At 40.1% G+C, this 18,144-nt stretch overlaps 1 protein-coding gene across 2 annotated transcripts in view; it reads right to left on the bottom strand.

Annotated features, from left to right (window-relative positions):
- The window catches only part of ARHGEF26 (Rho guanine nucleotide exchange factor 26), a 129,975-nt gene that overhangs the window by 91,990 nt on the left and 19,841 nt on the right, over positions 1-18,144 (bottom strand). For both annotated transcript variants that reach the window (XM_040480538.1, XM_040480537.1), the window contains exons 4-5: positions 10,001-10,057; positions 6,336-6,496 (exon numbers count right to left, since the gene is read on the bottom strand). In XM_040480538.1, coding sequence (XP_040336472.1) covers positions 6,336-6,496; positions 10,001-10,057 — 218 coding nt within the window. The remainder of the gene's footprint in view (positions 1-6,335; positions 6,497-10,000; positions 10,058-18,144) is intronic.

Raw genomic sequence — 18,144 nt, 5'->3', positions numbered from 1 at the left:
AAATAAACGTTGAAAAAAAAAATTAAAAAAAAAAAAAAAGTAGGTTCTGAGTGTCACTGTCTTTCAACTATCAGCTGAAGAAGTTGGATTTTATTTATTTTTTTTCAACGTTTATTTATTTTTGGAACAGAGAGAGACAGAGCATGAACGGGGGAGGGGCAGAGAGAGAGGGAGACACAGAATCAGAAACAGGCTCCAGTCTCCGAGCCATCAGCCCAGAGCCTGACGCGGGGCTCGAACTCACAGACCGCGAGATCGTGACCTGGCTGAAGTCGTACGCTTAACCGACTGTGCCACCCAGGCGCCCCAAGAAGTTGGATTTTAAAAAGAAAGATTTTTTGTTCCATGAAGATAAACAGGGCAGTTGCTTTATTTACCAAAGATTCTGTGGTAAACTTCTATGGAGTAAAAACAAAAAAAAAAACAAAAAAACATTTGCTGACCAAAAACAATGGCAATAGCCAATACTTCAGGTTCTACAACATAAAGAGTTCCATATTCTCTGGCCTAGTTAAACTTAATTATGTTTTCTTGTAAAATTTAGCTTTAGGGGCGCCTGAGTGGTTAAGCGTCCAACTTCGGTTCAGGTCATGATCTCAAGGTTCGTGGGTTCAAGCTCCACACTTCAGGTCCTCTGTCCCTCTCGCCCTCTGCTTCTCAAAAATAAATAAACTTCAAAAATAAATAAGTAAGTAAGTAAGTAAGTAAGTAAGTAAATAAATAAATAAATAAATAAATAAATAATAAAATTTAGCTTTAAAAATTAGGAAGAATGAAATGCTAATATTTTTTTTTTTAATTTTTTTTTCAACGTTTATTTATTTTTGGGACAGAGAGAGACAGAGCATGAACGGGGGAGGGGCAGAGAGAGAGGGAGACACAGAATCGGAAACAGGCTCCAGGCTCTGAGCCATCAGCCCAGAGCCTAACGCGGGGCTCAAACTCATGGACCGCGAGATCGTGACCTGGCTGAAGTCGGACGCTTAACCGACTGCGCCACCCAGGCGCCCCTGAAATGCTAATATTAATACTATAAAAGTTTTTAAGGTTTACTGTTAATGCATTAAAGTTGAGTTTTTAATTACCAAATAGGAAACCTAGTTTACAACACAGATGTGCTACACCATTATTTGAGTAAAATGTCAACTTTTGGAACATAAAGTCATTTCACAAAATAATATTAAAGCATATATACTGAGAACAGTATTTAGTGTCCCCTGATATTTCAATTTTCATATAATCTGATTAAAATCAGGAAAAAGAATCTTCTAGAGAAGCAAGTGCTGGGTAAGTACTATTTTGTATGTTTATTATTTTTGTAAGTTACTCCTCCACACAAGGCAGAAACTGAAGAGTTTGGCATTAGCTGTTCATCATATCTTGGGAACAAATTCAGTTCCTCAGGACACGAAAGCACATTGATGGATATTTTTATTTTACTCTAAAATTGAAGATGGCATAGTTTTAGCTTTAAATTACTTCCTAAAGAAATGCCAATCTCTTAACTTTGGAATGTGAAAAAGAAAAGCAAGCATCTTGCAAAGTTCTTTAGCAGTATATTTTTATAGGTTACAAATAATAGTATATTCTATTATTGAAAAAATTTAAATCCATCACCTAGAAATTTATAATGAAAACTCAGCATTGGGAGTACAAACACATCATTTTATAAAACATCAAAACAAAGGCTCATCTACTTTTCATTTTGCAGAAATCCTTTTAACACAAAACACCTTACTTAGAGCATAGCATTTCTAAAGACAGCCATAGGGTTGACATTTAGTCTTTACTAAAGGCCATTTCTTTTCCTGAAATTATGTCTTTTACCATCAATAGATCTTAAATGTAAAAGCAAGAATTAGATCATATTCTGCTGCAAATGTATGTAAATCAATCATACTTGTAGGTCTTTTCCTATTAATACAGAAATTATCTATAAATCATTCTGAATGGACATAGATACATGAAAGCATCTTTGGTCCTTAAAAGACAGGAGGCCCATGAATCCAGAGGGGTTTCACGAATCTGAGTCAGAAGGAAGTTAACACAGTTAAGGTAAAAGGCAGTAGGTCCAGAGCTGGGAGGTCAAAGGCTCTGCACTGGCATGGACCCAAAGGCATAAATTTAAAAGATTCAGCTCTAATCATCACCGAAGGAAAAGAAAAGAGTCATTTTCCTAGGAGGGACAAATATAGGATCAGCAGGAGTCCAGCTACCTCCTCACACACACAATGCAAACAGTTGCCAGGCCAGAAAGGGTCACAGGAAGGCATTAAAGAGAAAGCCAAGGAGCCTGAGAAAGATCGGCGTCATTCTTATCCTATTTACTTCATTTCTGTCCCAAACCACAGGCTCCTTAAATGTTTTTGTGCCAAAATTCTGACACTGGCTTTCTTTTCCATTCCCTTTTACCCATGCATCTCAAGGAGGGCACACCTGGCATCTGGACAGGACAATTCATGAGTATCTGGGTGAGTCCTACCAACAGTAGGGTGCCTGGCACTTCTGTCCCCACCTTCAAATGCCAGGAGAGTCTCCAAGTCACTGGGGCAATCAAAAATACGTTTCCAAATGCCCCTAGTTGGTAAATACAACCACCGCCACCACTTGAAAACCAACTGTTACAAGCTCCAGCATCTCATTTAAACCCACAGTGTGGAGAACTAACTCAAATCTACATCTCTAGTCAAGATTTTTCTGGAGTTCTAATCCGTTTTTCTCCTTTCAAGTTGACATTCTCCCCTCATGCTCCACTGTCACTTCAAAACTGGTCCCAACTGAATTCCTTATCTCCCTAAGCCCCAACCTGTTTGCCTTATATCCTAGCTAATACAACCACTGTCCACAGTCAACCGGGCAGACACCTGTGGGAGGCAAACAAAACTCCTCTTTCTCACCAAGTCCTCAAGACTCCATGTTCCAAGTATCTCACAAGTCCTTCTTCATAGGACCCCTCTGTTTCCCATCATGTCCAGCTGTATTACTGCAGTGGCCTCAAACCTTCCACCATCTTTACATCCTCTCTAATGCAAACACCATACTGTCATCTCCTGGGCCACCCTGGCCGTCCCCTACCGGATCACTCCATGTTTCCACACAGCCTTCAGGAAACTTTGAAAACTCCTCAGCTGCACACACAAAGGCCTTCACCATCTGCTCTCACCCTCACCAGGGACCCTTCAGACCATAACCTCCAGCATGACCCAGGCCTATCCATACAGATGTGCCACCAGCTACTGATGATCCTTGGAGACCAAGAGACACTGGGTGGATGCCAGCAGAAATGCTCTAGAACCCAGGCATCTTGCAGAATAGGAGGCTCCACAAGTGATGACTGAAATGAGCAATTCTTTACAAAACAAAGAACTTAGTAGGGAAATGCCACTGATAAGCACTCACACCCAGAATCGGAATGATCTTGTCCCTGCCTGCTTTCATATAACATCTTCTTACACAGAAAGGCTTCTTAGTGTTATTTATCGGCAAGCAGTGAAGAACCTGAGCCACTATTGAATTCACGAAGCTTGTTCTGACCTCAACTGTAGCTACAATTTTTCATGAAAGTACAACAATGAAGATAGTCTTGATTATGCCACACTGAGCAATGCCATGCTTCCTCAGTAATCACTAATTTGAACACCAGTCATTTGCTTTATTCAACATTTTATTTAGTATTTCCTTAGGACTGGAAACTCTTTCATGGGTAGCACATCAAGTAGTTATCACATTAAATTTTTTTTTTAATGTTTATTTTTGAGACAGAGAGAGATAGAGCATGAGCGGGGGAGGAGCAGAGAGAGAGGGAGACACAGAATCTGAAGCAGGCTCCAGGCTCTGAGCTGTCACCACAGAGCCCAAGATGGGGCCTGAACCCATAAACCATGAGATCATGACCTGAGCCAAAGTCAGATGCTCAATAGGCTGAGCCACCCAGGTGCCCGAGAAATGAAAACTTTTTAGTGAAATCATAAAAGATTTCAATTTTTTAAAAGATTGAAATTAAAATCACAAAACTGTAATCTATAATTTAAACAAAATGACTTACTTATTTCATGGTTAACCAGCTATAGATTTTTTTTTAATCCCCATTTAATAAATAAGAAATGAGGGGAGAAGGTTTAGCAACCTGTTCAAGGTTAACCAACTACCAAAAGGAAAGGCAACTGCTGGAGCCCAGGACCCTGGTGAACTACCCTGATAAGCAAGCAGTGCTTTGGGAGCCCAAAGAAGGTAAGGACACAAAGCATCCTCTGCCCAAGAACTGTTGCTGTCTACAACAGAATTTACTAAAGGCTTTCTCTGGAGTCATTTATACACTGCAAGAAGCTGACTGATGCCCACACAAGTCAAAGAACAATTCCACAGAAGAATAAAAACATGCCACTGTGGTTTTCAGAAAACATATTCTCATTGAAATCATGACTTACATTTTATAGTTATCAAAACAGTATTAATTCTTGATAGCTGTGTATCTAAAACAGAGCTCTGGTTTTATAGATCAACCAAAATACACGTTAAAATGAAGGAGACTCACTTTGAAAAGTGAATACCTTTCAAATAGGGACACACCATCTAAGGCTCTTGTTCTGACTCTTCACTGAAGGAGAAAAGAGATGTCCCTTTCTCTTACCAAAACTGCTAAGACTACCAAGAGGACCAATGGGCTGAACACAAGCAACAACCCCACGTCTAAACAAGGATTTCCAAGCCGTGGTGCATGCCCGCACCCACACACCATGGGCCCACTGCCTCCTCAAAACACGTTCTTTTTAAGTATCCACATCAGTATCAAGATTACCAAGATCTTTTCCTGTGGCAGAATTTGGATTCTGAAGTTGTGTCACTTCCATGAAATTTTGAAGATCTCATGGATCTGACCACAAACTCCAGCACTCTGAAGTAGCCTCAATTCATAGGCTTACGTGTTCAACATGAATGGTCAATCTTGTAAGTTCAAAAGGAAGATCTACTTGCACACAGTGAAGGTGCCAGTGGGCATGAGCATGTTATCATTACTGTCTGCTTGGCTCTACCCTAACGTGACAAATAAACAATGTCCAGATTCACAAGAATACTCCCTACCTAGGACAGATCCGGTTTTTGTGGGTAGTAAAGCAGGTACAACACATAGGCACAAAAATTAGAAAAATAAATAGGCACGGGGCACCTGACTGGCTCAGTTGGTTAGGCGTCTGACTCTTGATTTCGCCTCGGGTCATGATCTCACAGTTCGTGGGACTGAGCCCCGTATCGGGCTCTGTTCTGACAGCGCAGAGCCTGCCTGGGATTCTTTCTCTGTCTCTTTCTCTCTCTGCCCCTCTCCCACTCTTTCTCTCAAAATAAATAAACTTTTAAAAAAAAATTTTTTTTTAATGTTTATTTATTTTTGAGACAGAGAGAGACAGAGCATGAACAGGGGAGGAGCAAAGAGAGAGAGAGACACAGAATCTGAAACAGGCTCCAGGCTCTGAGCTGTCAGTACAGAGCCTGACGCGGGGCTCGAACTCACGGACCATGAGATCATGACCTGAGGTGAAGTCAGACTCTTAACCGACCAAGCCACCCAGGCGCCCCTAAATAAACTTTAAAAAAAAAAGAAAAAAAAAACAGGCACAAAAGCAAATAATTAATTAAAGCTTAAAGCTTAATCTTCATTAATTAGACGGTAAACCCACCTTTGACCCAACTATATAAAATTGCCAATATTCAACCATTTTGACCTAGCAAATTAGCAACTCAGGATGGCTCAGCTTAGCCCACTGCTGGCACATGGCTCCAGTACAGGCTCTGTAGTTCACTCAAAAGAATACAAGAGCTCATCACTGGTATACAAGCTGAGATTCCTACACTCACTAAAACTAATAATGGAAACTCCTCTAATAGTATTTATGGAATCTTAAATAGGGAAAACCTAAAGAAACCAGCAGGTCACTGTGACTACATTTTCAAAATAATAATTACATATATGAACAAAAAATGTGAAAATGTAGACAAAAATAACATTTGTATTTGACTAGTATGACTGTGAGTCATTTTCTCCTGCACAACTAAAAGTTGTTCTATTATTGGTACAATTTAAAAGGAAGAATAAAAGGACAAGTGTGAGGAGAACAGGGAGGGACAGAGGAGTGAGAGACAACTCATTATGCACTTGGCATCCATCTAGACATCAACTACCTGAAACATACCTTAAAATTTATTTCAAGGCATAAAGATAAAAGCCAATTAACTCCATGAGATACCTCATACTTCTAAAGGTCTTGTTTGAGGTAACACAGATGTTCGTTAGTAAGGAATGTCTTGGCCTGACTAAAGGCCAACTAAGGTGAACTTACTTTTTGCTTGCCTCACACACATCCACAATGTTGGAGAAAAGATGGTGACTCTCTGTTTTGGTCATCGTATCACTCAGTTCTTTAGAATTTTTAAACATTCGTATCAAGATCTCCAAGCTGAGTAAATATGAGTGTTCAGAGGATATGACTTCAAAGATAGCCTGGTAAAGAGGGGAAAAGAAAGACATCATTAGTTCTTATAATTGAAGAACTAAAACAAGTTCTCATAACTCTCCTATAAAAAAGACATATCTTGAAAAGCAAAAAAAGATAAGCATTAAGGAAAACGCATCACCTAACTACTGACTTCATGTAAAGCATGAACATCCAAACCTCAAGAAATAGAGTCACTGTAAAAATGAAAATGAAAATGAAAATGAAAAAGTGGAAGCACTTGGATGACTTGAGATTGCATCCTGAGGTCATGCTTTGCCAAGGGGTGGAATCTATGGAAGAAAGCTAGGGCCTGTCATAAAATCTCAGTGTGACATTAATTAACCTTTGGGGTCATCTCCTACAGCCCTGTTTTCAAAGTAGACTGCTCTGGGACAGTAAGGATTTATAGACATCACTTGAGATTCAGAGAAAATTTCTTACAAATACATTTCTTTGCTCTCCTCTTGTGTGGGCCCTTTCTCTCCCCATGTTTCAGTCTAACAAATTTGCAGTCAATAACAGCAAAGAGTCTGGGTGTATTAAAAGAGCAGGACTGTATTCACCCTTAAAAGGTTTTTATCAGCCACAGGAATTCTTTTATATTAAACTCATACAACTGAAAGTAATTCTGTTTATTCAACAAGCCACCCTCTCTGCTCTCGTCAATATCTCAAGAAGGAGCGAAGGACTGTCTGCAGAAATGGTTGGTGTCAGGCACACAATGGTTACCTGGTAAGTGTTCATAATGATGAAAAGCCAGCCCGCATAAGTGAATAGGCACCTATACCCTGTGTAAGGAATTCATCTAGCTCCTTAACAAAAATCACTTCAGGGGCTCCTGGGTGGCTCAGTCGGTTAAGCGTCTGACTTCGGCTCAGGTCATGATCTCGTGGTCTGTGGGTTCAAGCCCGGCATCGGGCTCTGTGCTGACAGCTTAGAGCCTGGAGCCTGCTTCACATTCTGTGTGTCTCTCTCTCTCCCTGCACCTCCCCTGCTCATGCTCTCTCTCTCTCTCTCTCTCTCTCTCTTACACACACAAAAACAAATAACATTTAAAAAACAAAAACAAAAAAACAAAAACCACTTCAGATCCTCCAAGAATCACAATATAGGGATTCTTCCCGAGGTAGGGTGGTAAACATCCTTGCAGGCTTGAGATGTGCATCCTTCCCGGAGATCTCCCTGGTAACACTGACATCATTGCCTTGACCTCCAGGGCTCCTCCCCACCTCCCCTCAAGCCCTTGACCCAAAAGGCACAGGAGATTCTTCCCATAAGGCCCTGTGCTGTGGCTGAGACTAGGTGGGAGCAGCTGGGCCATATTTTGTAAGTCAGCTTTGTGGTGCTGGTCTCAACGTTCGCCTCCCTTTTCAGCATCTATAAGCTTTAAAGGAAGTCTTACTTAAAGGTGTTGGTCTAGCCTCAGCTGTGCTCCAGGCACTTAAGTGAGGACATTAAGAGTCTCACTTGACCTGAATCTTGTATAATTCTATTCAGTCAATACAATTATCCTTAGGAAATGCAATGCAGACTGAAGAAAATTGTCACTTCCTGACCAAAAATAGTGGATTTCAGGTTGTTCATAGATATGGTAACTTGGAATGACAAAATATTTTCAAAAGCAAAAGCTTTTGTAATCAAATGCAAAATACTAAGATTTGAACAAAAATATGACATGAACGATATAGAATAGATCACGTGAAAAGATGAGTAAGTGGTAGTTTAATATAATAGATTTAATATAATAACTGCTAAAACATCCTGCAATAGAGCCATCAACTACTTAAAAGAAAATTGGGTTAAACTTTCTAAAAATAGCCATATAGGAACAGAAAGAAACCATAAAGTTAGATTTATTGCCATCACTAGTTTTTTATATCACAAATCTGAATATTTTCAAAATATAGGGGAAAGAAATAGGGTTAAATAGGAAAGGTTTAAAAGAACACAAATGTTCAAATCAAATGGGCTTAGGACCCTACAGTAGCTCTTGAATTTGTCCACAAAGAAACACTGTTTATGTTGCAATAAAGAAAAAAAAAATATATCACCTACTGTCCAAAATTTGGACAATAGCTTTTTTTTTAAAGGTGGAATTTAGAAAATGGACTACATACATATTAATACTACATTAATATATATTAACCTACATAAATCCCAAATATAGTGCTGAATGTCAAAAGCAAACGAAAAACATGTTCAGAATAAGCATGTATCTACATTTTAACACACACACATGCACCCAAATGCATGTACATAAATATATGTAATACATGACTTAAAAACACAATTTGGATAGATACACATCATTTCATAATTACAGTTGCCTCTGGGGAGGAGAGGAAGAAAATGGCAACTGAGGAGAAAAGGAATTCGACTTTATTGAAAGTCTTCTTGTCTTTAAAAAATATGAGTAAAAAGTATAAATGTAATATATTTGTTAATTCTCAGTGATGGGTACACCAATGTTATATACTATTCTTAAACTTAAAAAAAAAAAATGGCACTATAATGTACCCGTGTATTTTTGTGTTATTTATGCCCATGAAACAAAAATACAGTGCATGTCCTTTGTGCAATATTTGTGTGTGTATATGTATACACACATATATACATAAACATATATATACATGTTAATATGCATAAAACAAGAGAAAAGTGTTTTGAGAACTTCACAATATTATCACAATGAGTAATTTCCTTAAACTACATTTATTTAAACTTCAAGTTGTAAAATGCTATTACTATCAGTTTTATTTTTTATTAAGTAAACCTTTATTTTGGTAAAAATTTAATTTATAGAAATCTTGTATAGAGGGTTCAGAGTTCCTGTATTTCCTTCATCCAGCTTCCCCTAGCCAGGGCACATGACACAGCGAGGGTACATTACATTTTAACCGTAGACAAATTTATGTACTTTACTCAGATTTCATCAGTTTTCCCACCAACATCCTTTTTCAATTCCAGGACCTAACATCTCATTCATTTTTCAACATATTTCTTTCAGTTTAAATATCTCTACTAGGTGCTTTGTTATTTAAGTTAAAATGACATTAAGGTATTTTAAAGTTTTCTTTTCTGGGTGCTTACGTGGAGCTTTATTTGACAACGATCACATACCCCCTATGTTAAAAGAACAAAACGAATACGTTTTCGAAGGAAAACACTGAACCAGTGCACACAGTAGATGAAAGCACACACATTCCTTGGAGCTCTAAAAAGTATCTGCTTGGGGTACCTGGGTGGCTCAGTCAGTTAAGCATCCAACTCTTGATTTCGGCTCATGTCATGACCTCATGGTTCATGAGTTTGAGCCCTGCATCCAGCTTTGCACTGGCAGTATGGAGCCTGCTTGGAATTCTCTCTCTCTCTCTCTGTCTCTCTCTCGCTCTCTCTCCCTCTCTCTCTACCCCACCCCTACTCACACGGTCTGTCTCTCGAAATAAATTTAAAAACTTAACAAATATATCAAAAATATAAATAAAAGTATCTGCCAGTAGAAAACATACCTCCTGTCTCTTTCTTTCCTCCTGGCTAACTGTCTGTGATAATCCATTTCTTTTCACCTAGAGGAAAAAGCAAAAGAAAGTTGGGCTCATTAACTTTAACAATTTGTCACGTAAGGCATAACTCCACACCCTTCGAGAAATGAACTACAGGAAACTATGCAAGACATGTGAATTAAGCACATATTAATTTCTGGGTCCCTCATGTAATATTGAATCATATTAATAAACTAGCATTAACACAAAAGAACTGCAAAGCGTCTAGAACACTCTCCTATCAGGTTGCATTAATCTGCTCTAGTCTTAGGTCTACATATTCCTAAAATACTTCTCAAATTAACTTCACAAATCATAAGTGAAGAAACCTAACAATAAAGAAAGTGAAGCCATCCCTCAAAAGTTTACTGCCCAAGACCGCACACTCAAAAAGTAACTTTAATTCTGTATTTCACCAAGACTCCACAGAATACCCGTGCTCTTCATAGAAACCCAATCAAACAGGAAAACAAAGTCCTCTCTGTCCGAATTTCACATATTTAAATTTGCCAAATAAGGATGTTAGCCTGATGTTCTCTGGACAAGCAACAGTACCCACAAGAGCCATGAACGCCAGTCTCATACTGGGAGTAACGCAGTTGCAGCGTTAGGTAAATCACTGCAGTCCCTACCTAAATTACAACCCATTTTTATTTGATTACTGCAGATTCTATCATAATTCGGTTTCTAAACCAAAGAGTAGAGGCTGAACTAAGAACTCCATGAAGGCGGGGCCTGGTGTGTTTTCTGCTACACCTGACACTGAGTCTGGCACAGGAAAGATACTCGTGTTTTTCAGCTGAAGATTAAATTAGCAAAAGAGGGGCGCCTGGGTGACTCAGTCGGTTAAGCGGCCGACTTCAGCCCGGGTCACGATCTCACGGTCCCTGAGTTCGAGCCCCGCGTCGGGCTCTGTGCTGACGGCTCGGAGCCTGGAGCCTGCTTCCGATTCTGTGTCTCCCTCTCTCTCTGCCCCTCCCCCGTTCATGCTCTGTCTCTCTCTGTCTCAAAAATAAATAAACGTTAAAAAAAAAAATTAAAAAAATAAATAAATTAGCAAAAGGTCAGGCATACATACAAGTTGACCAATTAAATTCTGTGTTTAAGAGAAAGAAGGACCGCAAGAAAGGTGAGTGCCCTCCCCTTTTCTGAGAAACTAATAGCAATAAAATATTAACACAGGTCTTCAAACATTTTTGTTTTCATACTTCCTAATAAAGTTTTCTTAACCATGTTCCCCTAGATCATTCTTAAGTCGACATCTCAAAGTTTTCGTTGTGTATTTAAAGAATTAAAAAGATGGGGCACCTGGGTGTCTCAGTCAGTTAAGCATCCAACCTGATTTCAGTTCAGGTTCATGAGATCAAGTCCCACACTGGGCTCCATGCTGACAGTGTGGAGCCTGCTTGGGATTCTCTCTCTCCCTCTGTCCTTTGCCCCTCCCTCACTCACATGCTCGCTCGCTCTCTCTCTCTCTCTCTCAAAATAAATAAACATTTATAAAATAAGAATTAAAAGATATCGTTTTCTGCTAATTGTAAATCTAGACATTTTAAAACCCGTTGCCTACACTGTTTTCAATGTATCCAGTGGAATATAAAAAATATAATGATGTGATATCCACCACCATCCATTTAAAGATAAATATACTTTCCATAACAACTGGAGATTATTCTTCTTTCTCCATAAAAATCACATTTCTATGTCAATTTCCCTCCCAAATTTCCTAATGTAATTCTATGTGTTAGGGTAGCTGAGGAATTACACTAGTATACTTTGATGCAAAAGTACACTTTTACATTTAATTTTCTAAAATATCTTCTGACCAATGAGTTTTAAGTATAAAAGACCCTCTCCTGGATTATATAATCACCACAATTATCATTAATAACCTATGATCAAAATAACACAATCACTTCCAACTTTAATGCATTAGACCCTAAAAATGAATTCTACTGAGAATGCAACCCTTAGTAAGGTGGCGACTTTATGGTGGCTTCATTAAAAGAGGCTTCCCTGGGGGCGCCTGGGTGGCGCAGTCGGTTAAGCGTCCAACTTCAGCCAGGTCACGATCTCGCGGTCCGTGAGTTCGAGCCCCGCGTCAGGCTCTGGGCTGATGGCTCAGAGCCTGGAGCCTGTTTCACATTCTGTGTCTCCCTCTCTCTCTGCCCCTTCCCCGTTCATGCTCTGTCTCTCTCTGTCCCAAAAATAAATAAACGTTGAAAAAAAAAAATTTAAAAGAGGCTTCCCTAAAACCAATATTCTAAAAAAAATTGTTTTTTAGTTTATTGATTTTTTAGAGACAGAGAGAGCACGAGCAGGGGAGGGGAAGACAGAGAGGGCAACACAGAATCCAAAGCAAGTTCCAGGCTCTGAGCCTTCAGCACAGAGCCCAACGTGGGGCTTGAACTCACTAACCATGAGATAATGACCTGAGCCAAAGTCAGAGGCTTAACCGACTGAGCCACCCAGGCGCCCCTAAAACCAGTATTCTAAATTGACCCCCTGTATCTTGCGCCCCAGTGGTCTGACACATTGGAACAAGGCACCACCCTAAGATAGGAGATGGAAAAGAGAGACGCCTTTCTTTAGTAAAAATGCAAAAGGGTAACTGTAAGAGAGGAAACCGGGAAAAAACCCTGGGGTAACACTGTGCACATGCAGTCTCAGTGTTAGAAAGGAGGATAGCTGGAACTTAAAGATCTGGAAAATGGTATCCCTGTCCACTCTGCAGAGTCTCCATGAACCCCTGCTGGCGCAAGCCCTGTGTGAAGGCCACTGGTGCACAGTGCCCTACATGGTGCTGCCGTGGAAATGAAGACAATCACATGTCACAGTCTCCAACCTGACTTTTGGAAAAGGACAAAAAACAGTACAGTCGTGTAGAAAGAGTCTTAAATCAATAATGGTAAAGGTAGCAATCACTGACTGAACATTTATTGTGTGCCTGGAAGTGTGGAAATAAGCACTTTATACCTCCGTTCCCATTGAATCCTCATAAAAACTCAAGTAAGTCAATACTATTCTTATCTCCAATTCAGGTTTAAGATCTGAGATCACATAGCCAACAGGTAGCAAGGCCAGGATCTGCCTTCATGCCTGTCTAACTCCAGAGCTCATGCTCTCCATCATGATATTATATGGCTGAGGGACTCCTGCTCTCTGCGAGAGGCACCTCTTTTCTAGTGTTGGGCAATCATTACTAAGACTCCTTCTAATGCCAGGTCTGTAGCAAGTCTCCATATGTTCTTTTTCATCCACCCATACTGTGGAATGTTCTTAGCCTTACCCACCATCCTGACCCTGGGTCAGCCTGTCAGCAAGAATTCATGGCTAAAAAGGCTTCTTCATCCATTTTATAAGGGAGGAGACTGGCCAGAAGAATGAAACCGTTCAGCACTGCTCCCGTTTGGTTAACCCTGAGCAGGAATTTCACAGGATTTCCTTCCTGACACACAGTCCTGGCAGATCGATATCCAGACACCATGCCCACAATCTCTGCAGGTGAGATCACCAGAATCGCCATGCACTGGCATCCCTGTCCAAAATTATTAGTGAGTTCAGACCAAGAAATCTTAAGAGAAAGAGAGTGAACCACATGGGCGTTGAGACCCATACTGATGACAGCTAGTTTACTGAGGGATTAACAGTACTTCATCCTATCAAAAAGAAAAGAAAAAAAGATCCCTAGCTAAAATAGTTTTTCTTTAGAGGGGGAAGAAAGGTAGTGTTGAAAAGGCAAAGCGCTAACTCCCAGAATTATCATATTTCATTAATACTAATACAAACAATGATAAAATACTCCTTTAACAAAAAGTCATCAGTAAGAAACCAGCAACCCATACAAAACCACAGAGAAGAAAGAAAGAAAGAAAGAAAGAAAGAAAGAAAGAAAGAAAGAAAGAAAGAAAGAAAGAAAGAAAGAAGGAAGATTCTAGGGGAGTGTTCTTGGGTCATAATTAAGAAATCTGAAGTGCAGCATATTGGAGAAGCCTGAAAGTTTACTCCAGAGAGTTATGACAGACCAAGCCCTCCTGGCTGGCTGCCAGACCACTGCTCTGGGGCCTGCCCTCCTATCCCAGCCCTTCTCTGTTCAGGGCAGGCTAGACAGCTTCTCCCTCCAGAGCCAAGAGGAATCATTTTGTCCACCTGAGACCTCTTTCTACATTCAACTCTAAATTAAGTAGTACCTGAGAGCAGATACCTGGATGTAGAAGGTCATGAACAGGCCAGGTGCTTTCAGAGACTAAGGAGTGTGGAGAGATGTAACCAGACAAAGAGAGGGAGAGAATGATATCAAAGGAGGCCCCATGGAGACTAGCAAAAGGCAGAGTACAGAATATTAGGGTAGAATGAACACACTAGAGCAAAAGATCAAGCAGAAAGAAACAAGGAAGGAAAGGAGGGGTGGAGAGTAGAAAAGGAAGGGAAATAAGGAGAATATGAATATTAAATACCTCTAGAAATTTTCTAATTCAAAAACAGCAACCTTATCAGTAAACCTAAGTAAACTCACTGAAATGCTCAGCCTATTTTTCCCCCCAAAGGAAAAAAAAAAAATGCATAGAAAACATATATTTATACCTACAGGTTTTTTTTTTAATTTTTTTTAACGTTTATTTATTTTTGGGACAGAGAGAGACAGAGAGGGGCAGAGAGAGAGGGAGACACAGAATCAGAAACAGGCTCCAGGCTCTGAGCCATCAGCCCAGAGCCCGACGTGGGGCTCGAACTCACAGACCGCGAGATCGTGACCTGAGCCGAAGTCGGACGCCCAACCAACTGAGCCACCCAGGCACCCCTATACCTACAGTTTTTTAAATTGACCTGTTTTTTGCAGTTTGCACATTTGTGCTAAGAGCATCTGAAATATTATCAAGTTCATCATGTTTCTTCAAGTGTTCCTCATTTCCATGTGTAGAAAAGAAAAAAAAAATAGTATAGCAGCCTCCAACACCTGATTCCTGTGTGCTATCCTAAATGAAAAAAGAATTAAAATTGTACAGGCCTCTTCTATATTTCAACCTATATCTCGTACTGGTAGTTCTGGCTGAGTACAACTGGGAACACACAGACAGCAAAAGCAACACTCCTCTAAACATGTGACTTCATTCGAGCTTTCTTACTCCTCACTGATTTAACATTTTTAATTTAACTATGTCATCAGTAAATAAAACTGAAAAAGTAGTTTAATGAAACACTAACAACTGGATTCAACCTGGGGTTCTTGATTTTGTATACCCTAACAGTTCACCTAATCTAATCTGCCATGGCAGATTCCAGACTCTAAGAAGAAAGTATGATGCATGACATTATCTTCAATATTTTAAACAGATAAAAATTACTTCAAATAAAACAACACAACTGAGCCCAAATCTATAGTTTGTGTTTTTTTTAATGTTTATTTATTTTTGAGAGGGAGAGACAGAGCATGAGCAGGGAGGGGCAGAGAGAGAGGGAGACACAGAATCTAAAGCAGGCTCCAGAGGCTCCCAGCTGTCAGTACAGAGCCCTAAATTGGGCTCAAACTCGTGAACTGCAAGATCACCACCTGAGCTGAAGCTGGACACTGAACCGACTGAGCCACCCAAGTACTCCCCAAATCTATAATTTTAACATAAGTTACAAAATATAAATGTATGTATGGGGCTTATCAAGACAGTGAATGCAGAGAACTCATTAATGTTATAATGGTTTTACATTCATCCTTATGATTCTATTTATATATACATATTTATTGCCGTAATCAGTATTGAAACTCTTCTCTCATGATCTTTGTAAGGGATATAATTTGCATATTCAAATGAGATGGAAATTGAAAATTGGCTAAAACTAATAAAGAACGATACAAGATACTTCATCTATGGAAATGATATTGTCTAGTTAGACCTAAAATGTAGTTTTTGAAACTGATAAAAAGGTAAACTTTGTAAAGTATAATGCCAGAAGTTAATTATTAGATACTCCATCTAAAATTCATGCCTGGCTCCTTCTTGATACCTTGCAGGCAGGCTTTTAGCACTTAATTCCATTCCTGTACTCACCATAGTTACGGGAGTTTTCACCTTGGAGAGAATTGTGTCCAGACATCCATAAACTTTGCACAATTATTCCTTGGCCTTTGACTTCATTGACTGGAATAGGTTATGAGCCAAGTTCTCTACGTCCCAAACAGAGCCCTGGTATTGCCATTTATACAGAACCTATCTACAGAATAGAGCTGGTCCTATATCTGTGGGGGGAGCTGACATTAGTAACACCAATTTCTCAGCCGACTAGATGATCATTTTCCACGGTGAATGTTCTCAGGCCCTCCATGAGTTGACACTATTTCTAGATAAGATGCAGGCACATTCTTTCTATGTTTCCCCACCAGCCAGGGAAACCAGAATGGGAGGGCCCCAAAAGACTGACTGACCAAAAAGGTTCAGAAATATAGCTGGTGAAAAATTAGAACAGGTATTTATACTCCAAGATCACTCTGGCTCTGTAAAGCACTAATGTACATTGAATACTCAACTTGAGCTAAGACCTTTAAACTTGCTGGAGTTTACCCACTTGCTGAAAATCATCTGGTTATTCACGCCTGTTGGTGATTCCCTATTCACAGGCTTTTGTTCTCAAGAGTTCAAGAGTGGGAAGGGAATGAATTGCCAAGTAAAATTATACCATGGGACACAATCACTCCCAGGTCCTTTCTACAGACTTAACACAACCCATACAGCCCCTGAATTACAAATGAGCTAGAGTTCTTTCACTGTAAATAACATGGGAACGGCCGCCCCCTGAGAGTATGTCTGAAGTCCCTAAAATGAAAAATCTGTGCAGATCCAGAAAGTGTCCTTGCAACCAGGCCTGTAGGCTCTCTCTAGTCCCACCTCATTCATATCATCAGAAGGACCCTGAGAGATCACACTACCCAAGCTACGAGCTGCCACAGAACATCAGTCTAAAGGGTCAGAGATCTAAAAATACATTAAAAAAAAAAAAACTAAAAAATAAAGAGTCAGACATCGGTGTAACCAAAGATCAGATAAATGAGATCAAGAGGAAGACAGTGTCACATTTTTAGGGAAGAGTGGGTAAATAGATAAAACACTATTTAAAAAAATGAAGAGGTAGAAGACAATGGTCCGACTAATAAAATCATAGGCTTGATTTTAAAAATATGTCAACTAACATGCCAGGGACCTCCTAATTCATTTGTTCAAAAAACCGATCTCCTCTTTGATCTACTGGAGTAATAATCCTGTAATCCTCACCAAAGTTCTTGGATCTTAAGAAGCAGCAAGCAGCCTCCTGGAGGTAACCTCAGGTCTGCTAAATCAATGGCAAACTCAGATAAGGCAGGCCAGGGCTCGAGGTTTTCTCTCCTCTATGGCCCGTGTCACCTTCTACAGACAGAGCCAGGATTCCCGAATGAACCCAAATTATTTCAATACAGATAGGAGGCAGAGAGTACAAACCACAAGCAGATAGGTAGTTAAACGTACAAGAATGAACTGTTGTCCTTTGTACAATTTAGGAGATAAGCATGCATTACTTCATCGTAGCCAGCCAGCCGTCACTAGCTAGCTACCTGTATCCGGCCAACTCCTGATGCAATTCTTGATGGCCCTCAATTTACTTCTCAAACGACTGCTGCATCAAATGCTCACCATGCACCAGAACTTGTAACACCTAAACCTTATCACAACCATGCAAGGAGGCTGGCTCTATCCCTATTTTACAAATGAAACACAGAATCACGGAAAAGTTAAATCATTAGCCCTAATATTATTGCAGTAAAACTGGGATGCAAACCCAGTCCTGCCTCCCTCCCCCCCACCCCCACCCCCAAGGCTGTGAGCTCTTAACCATCGCAGCACCCTGCCTTCTAACACTTCTGAATTCCTGGCGGTTGTGATCTGCAGCTGTTCATCCCCTAAAACAGTCCTCCTCCTGAATGCCCCAGACACCTCACCTCCCACTGGGTTCCCAGCTTCTGCTGCTCTTGAAAGCTACCCTGTCAGCGGGGGACCCTGCAACTTAACTCTTTCATTAGTCTTGACATGACTCCCGCTAAAAACATTCCTCTCTTTCACTTGCAGCTCTCACTAGCCTCATTCCCC

The sequence above is a fragment of the Herpailurus yagouaroundi genome, unplaced genomic scaffold (assembly GCF_014898765.1).
Source record: "Herpailurus yagouaroundi ecotype Mexico unplaced genomic scaffold, PumYag 159, whole genome shotgun sequence".
Taxonomy (NCBI): Eukaryota; Metazoa; Chordata; class Mammalia; order Carnivora; family Felidae; genus Herpailurus; species Herpailurus yagouaroundi.
The sequence above is the reverse complement of the archived record's forward strand: the minus strand, read 5'-3'. Positions and strand labels throughout refer to the sequence as shown.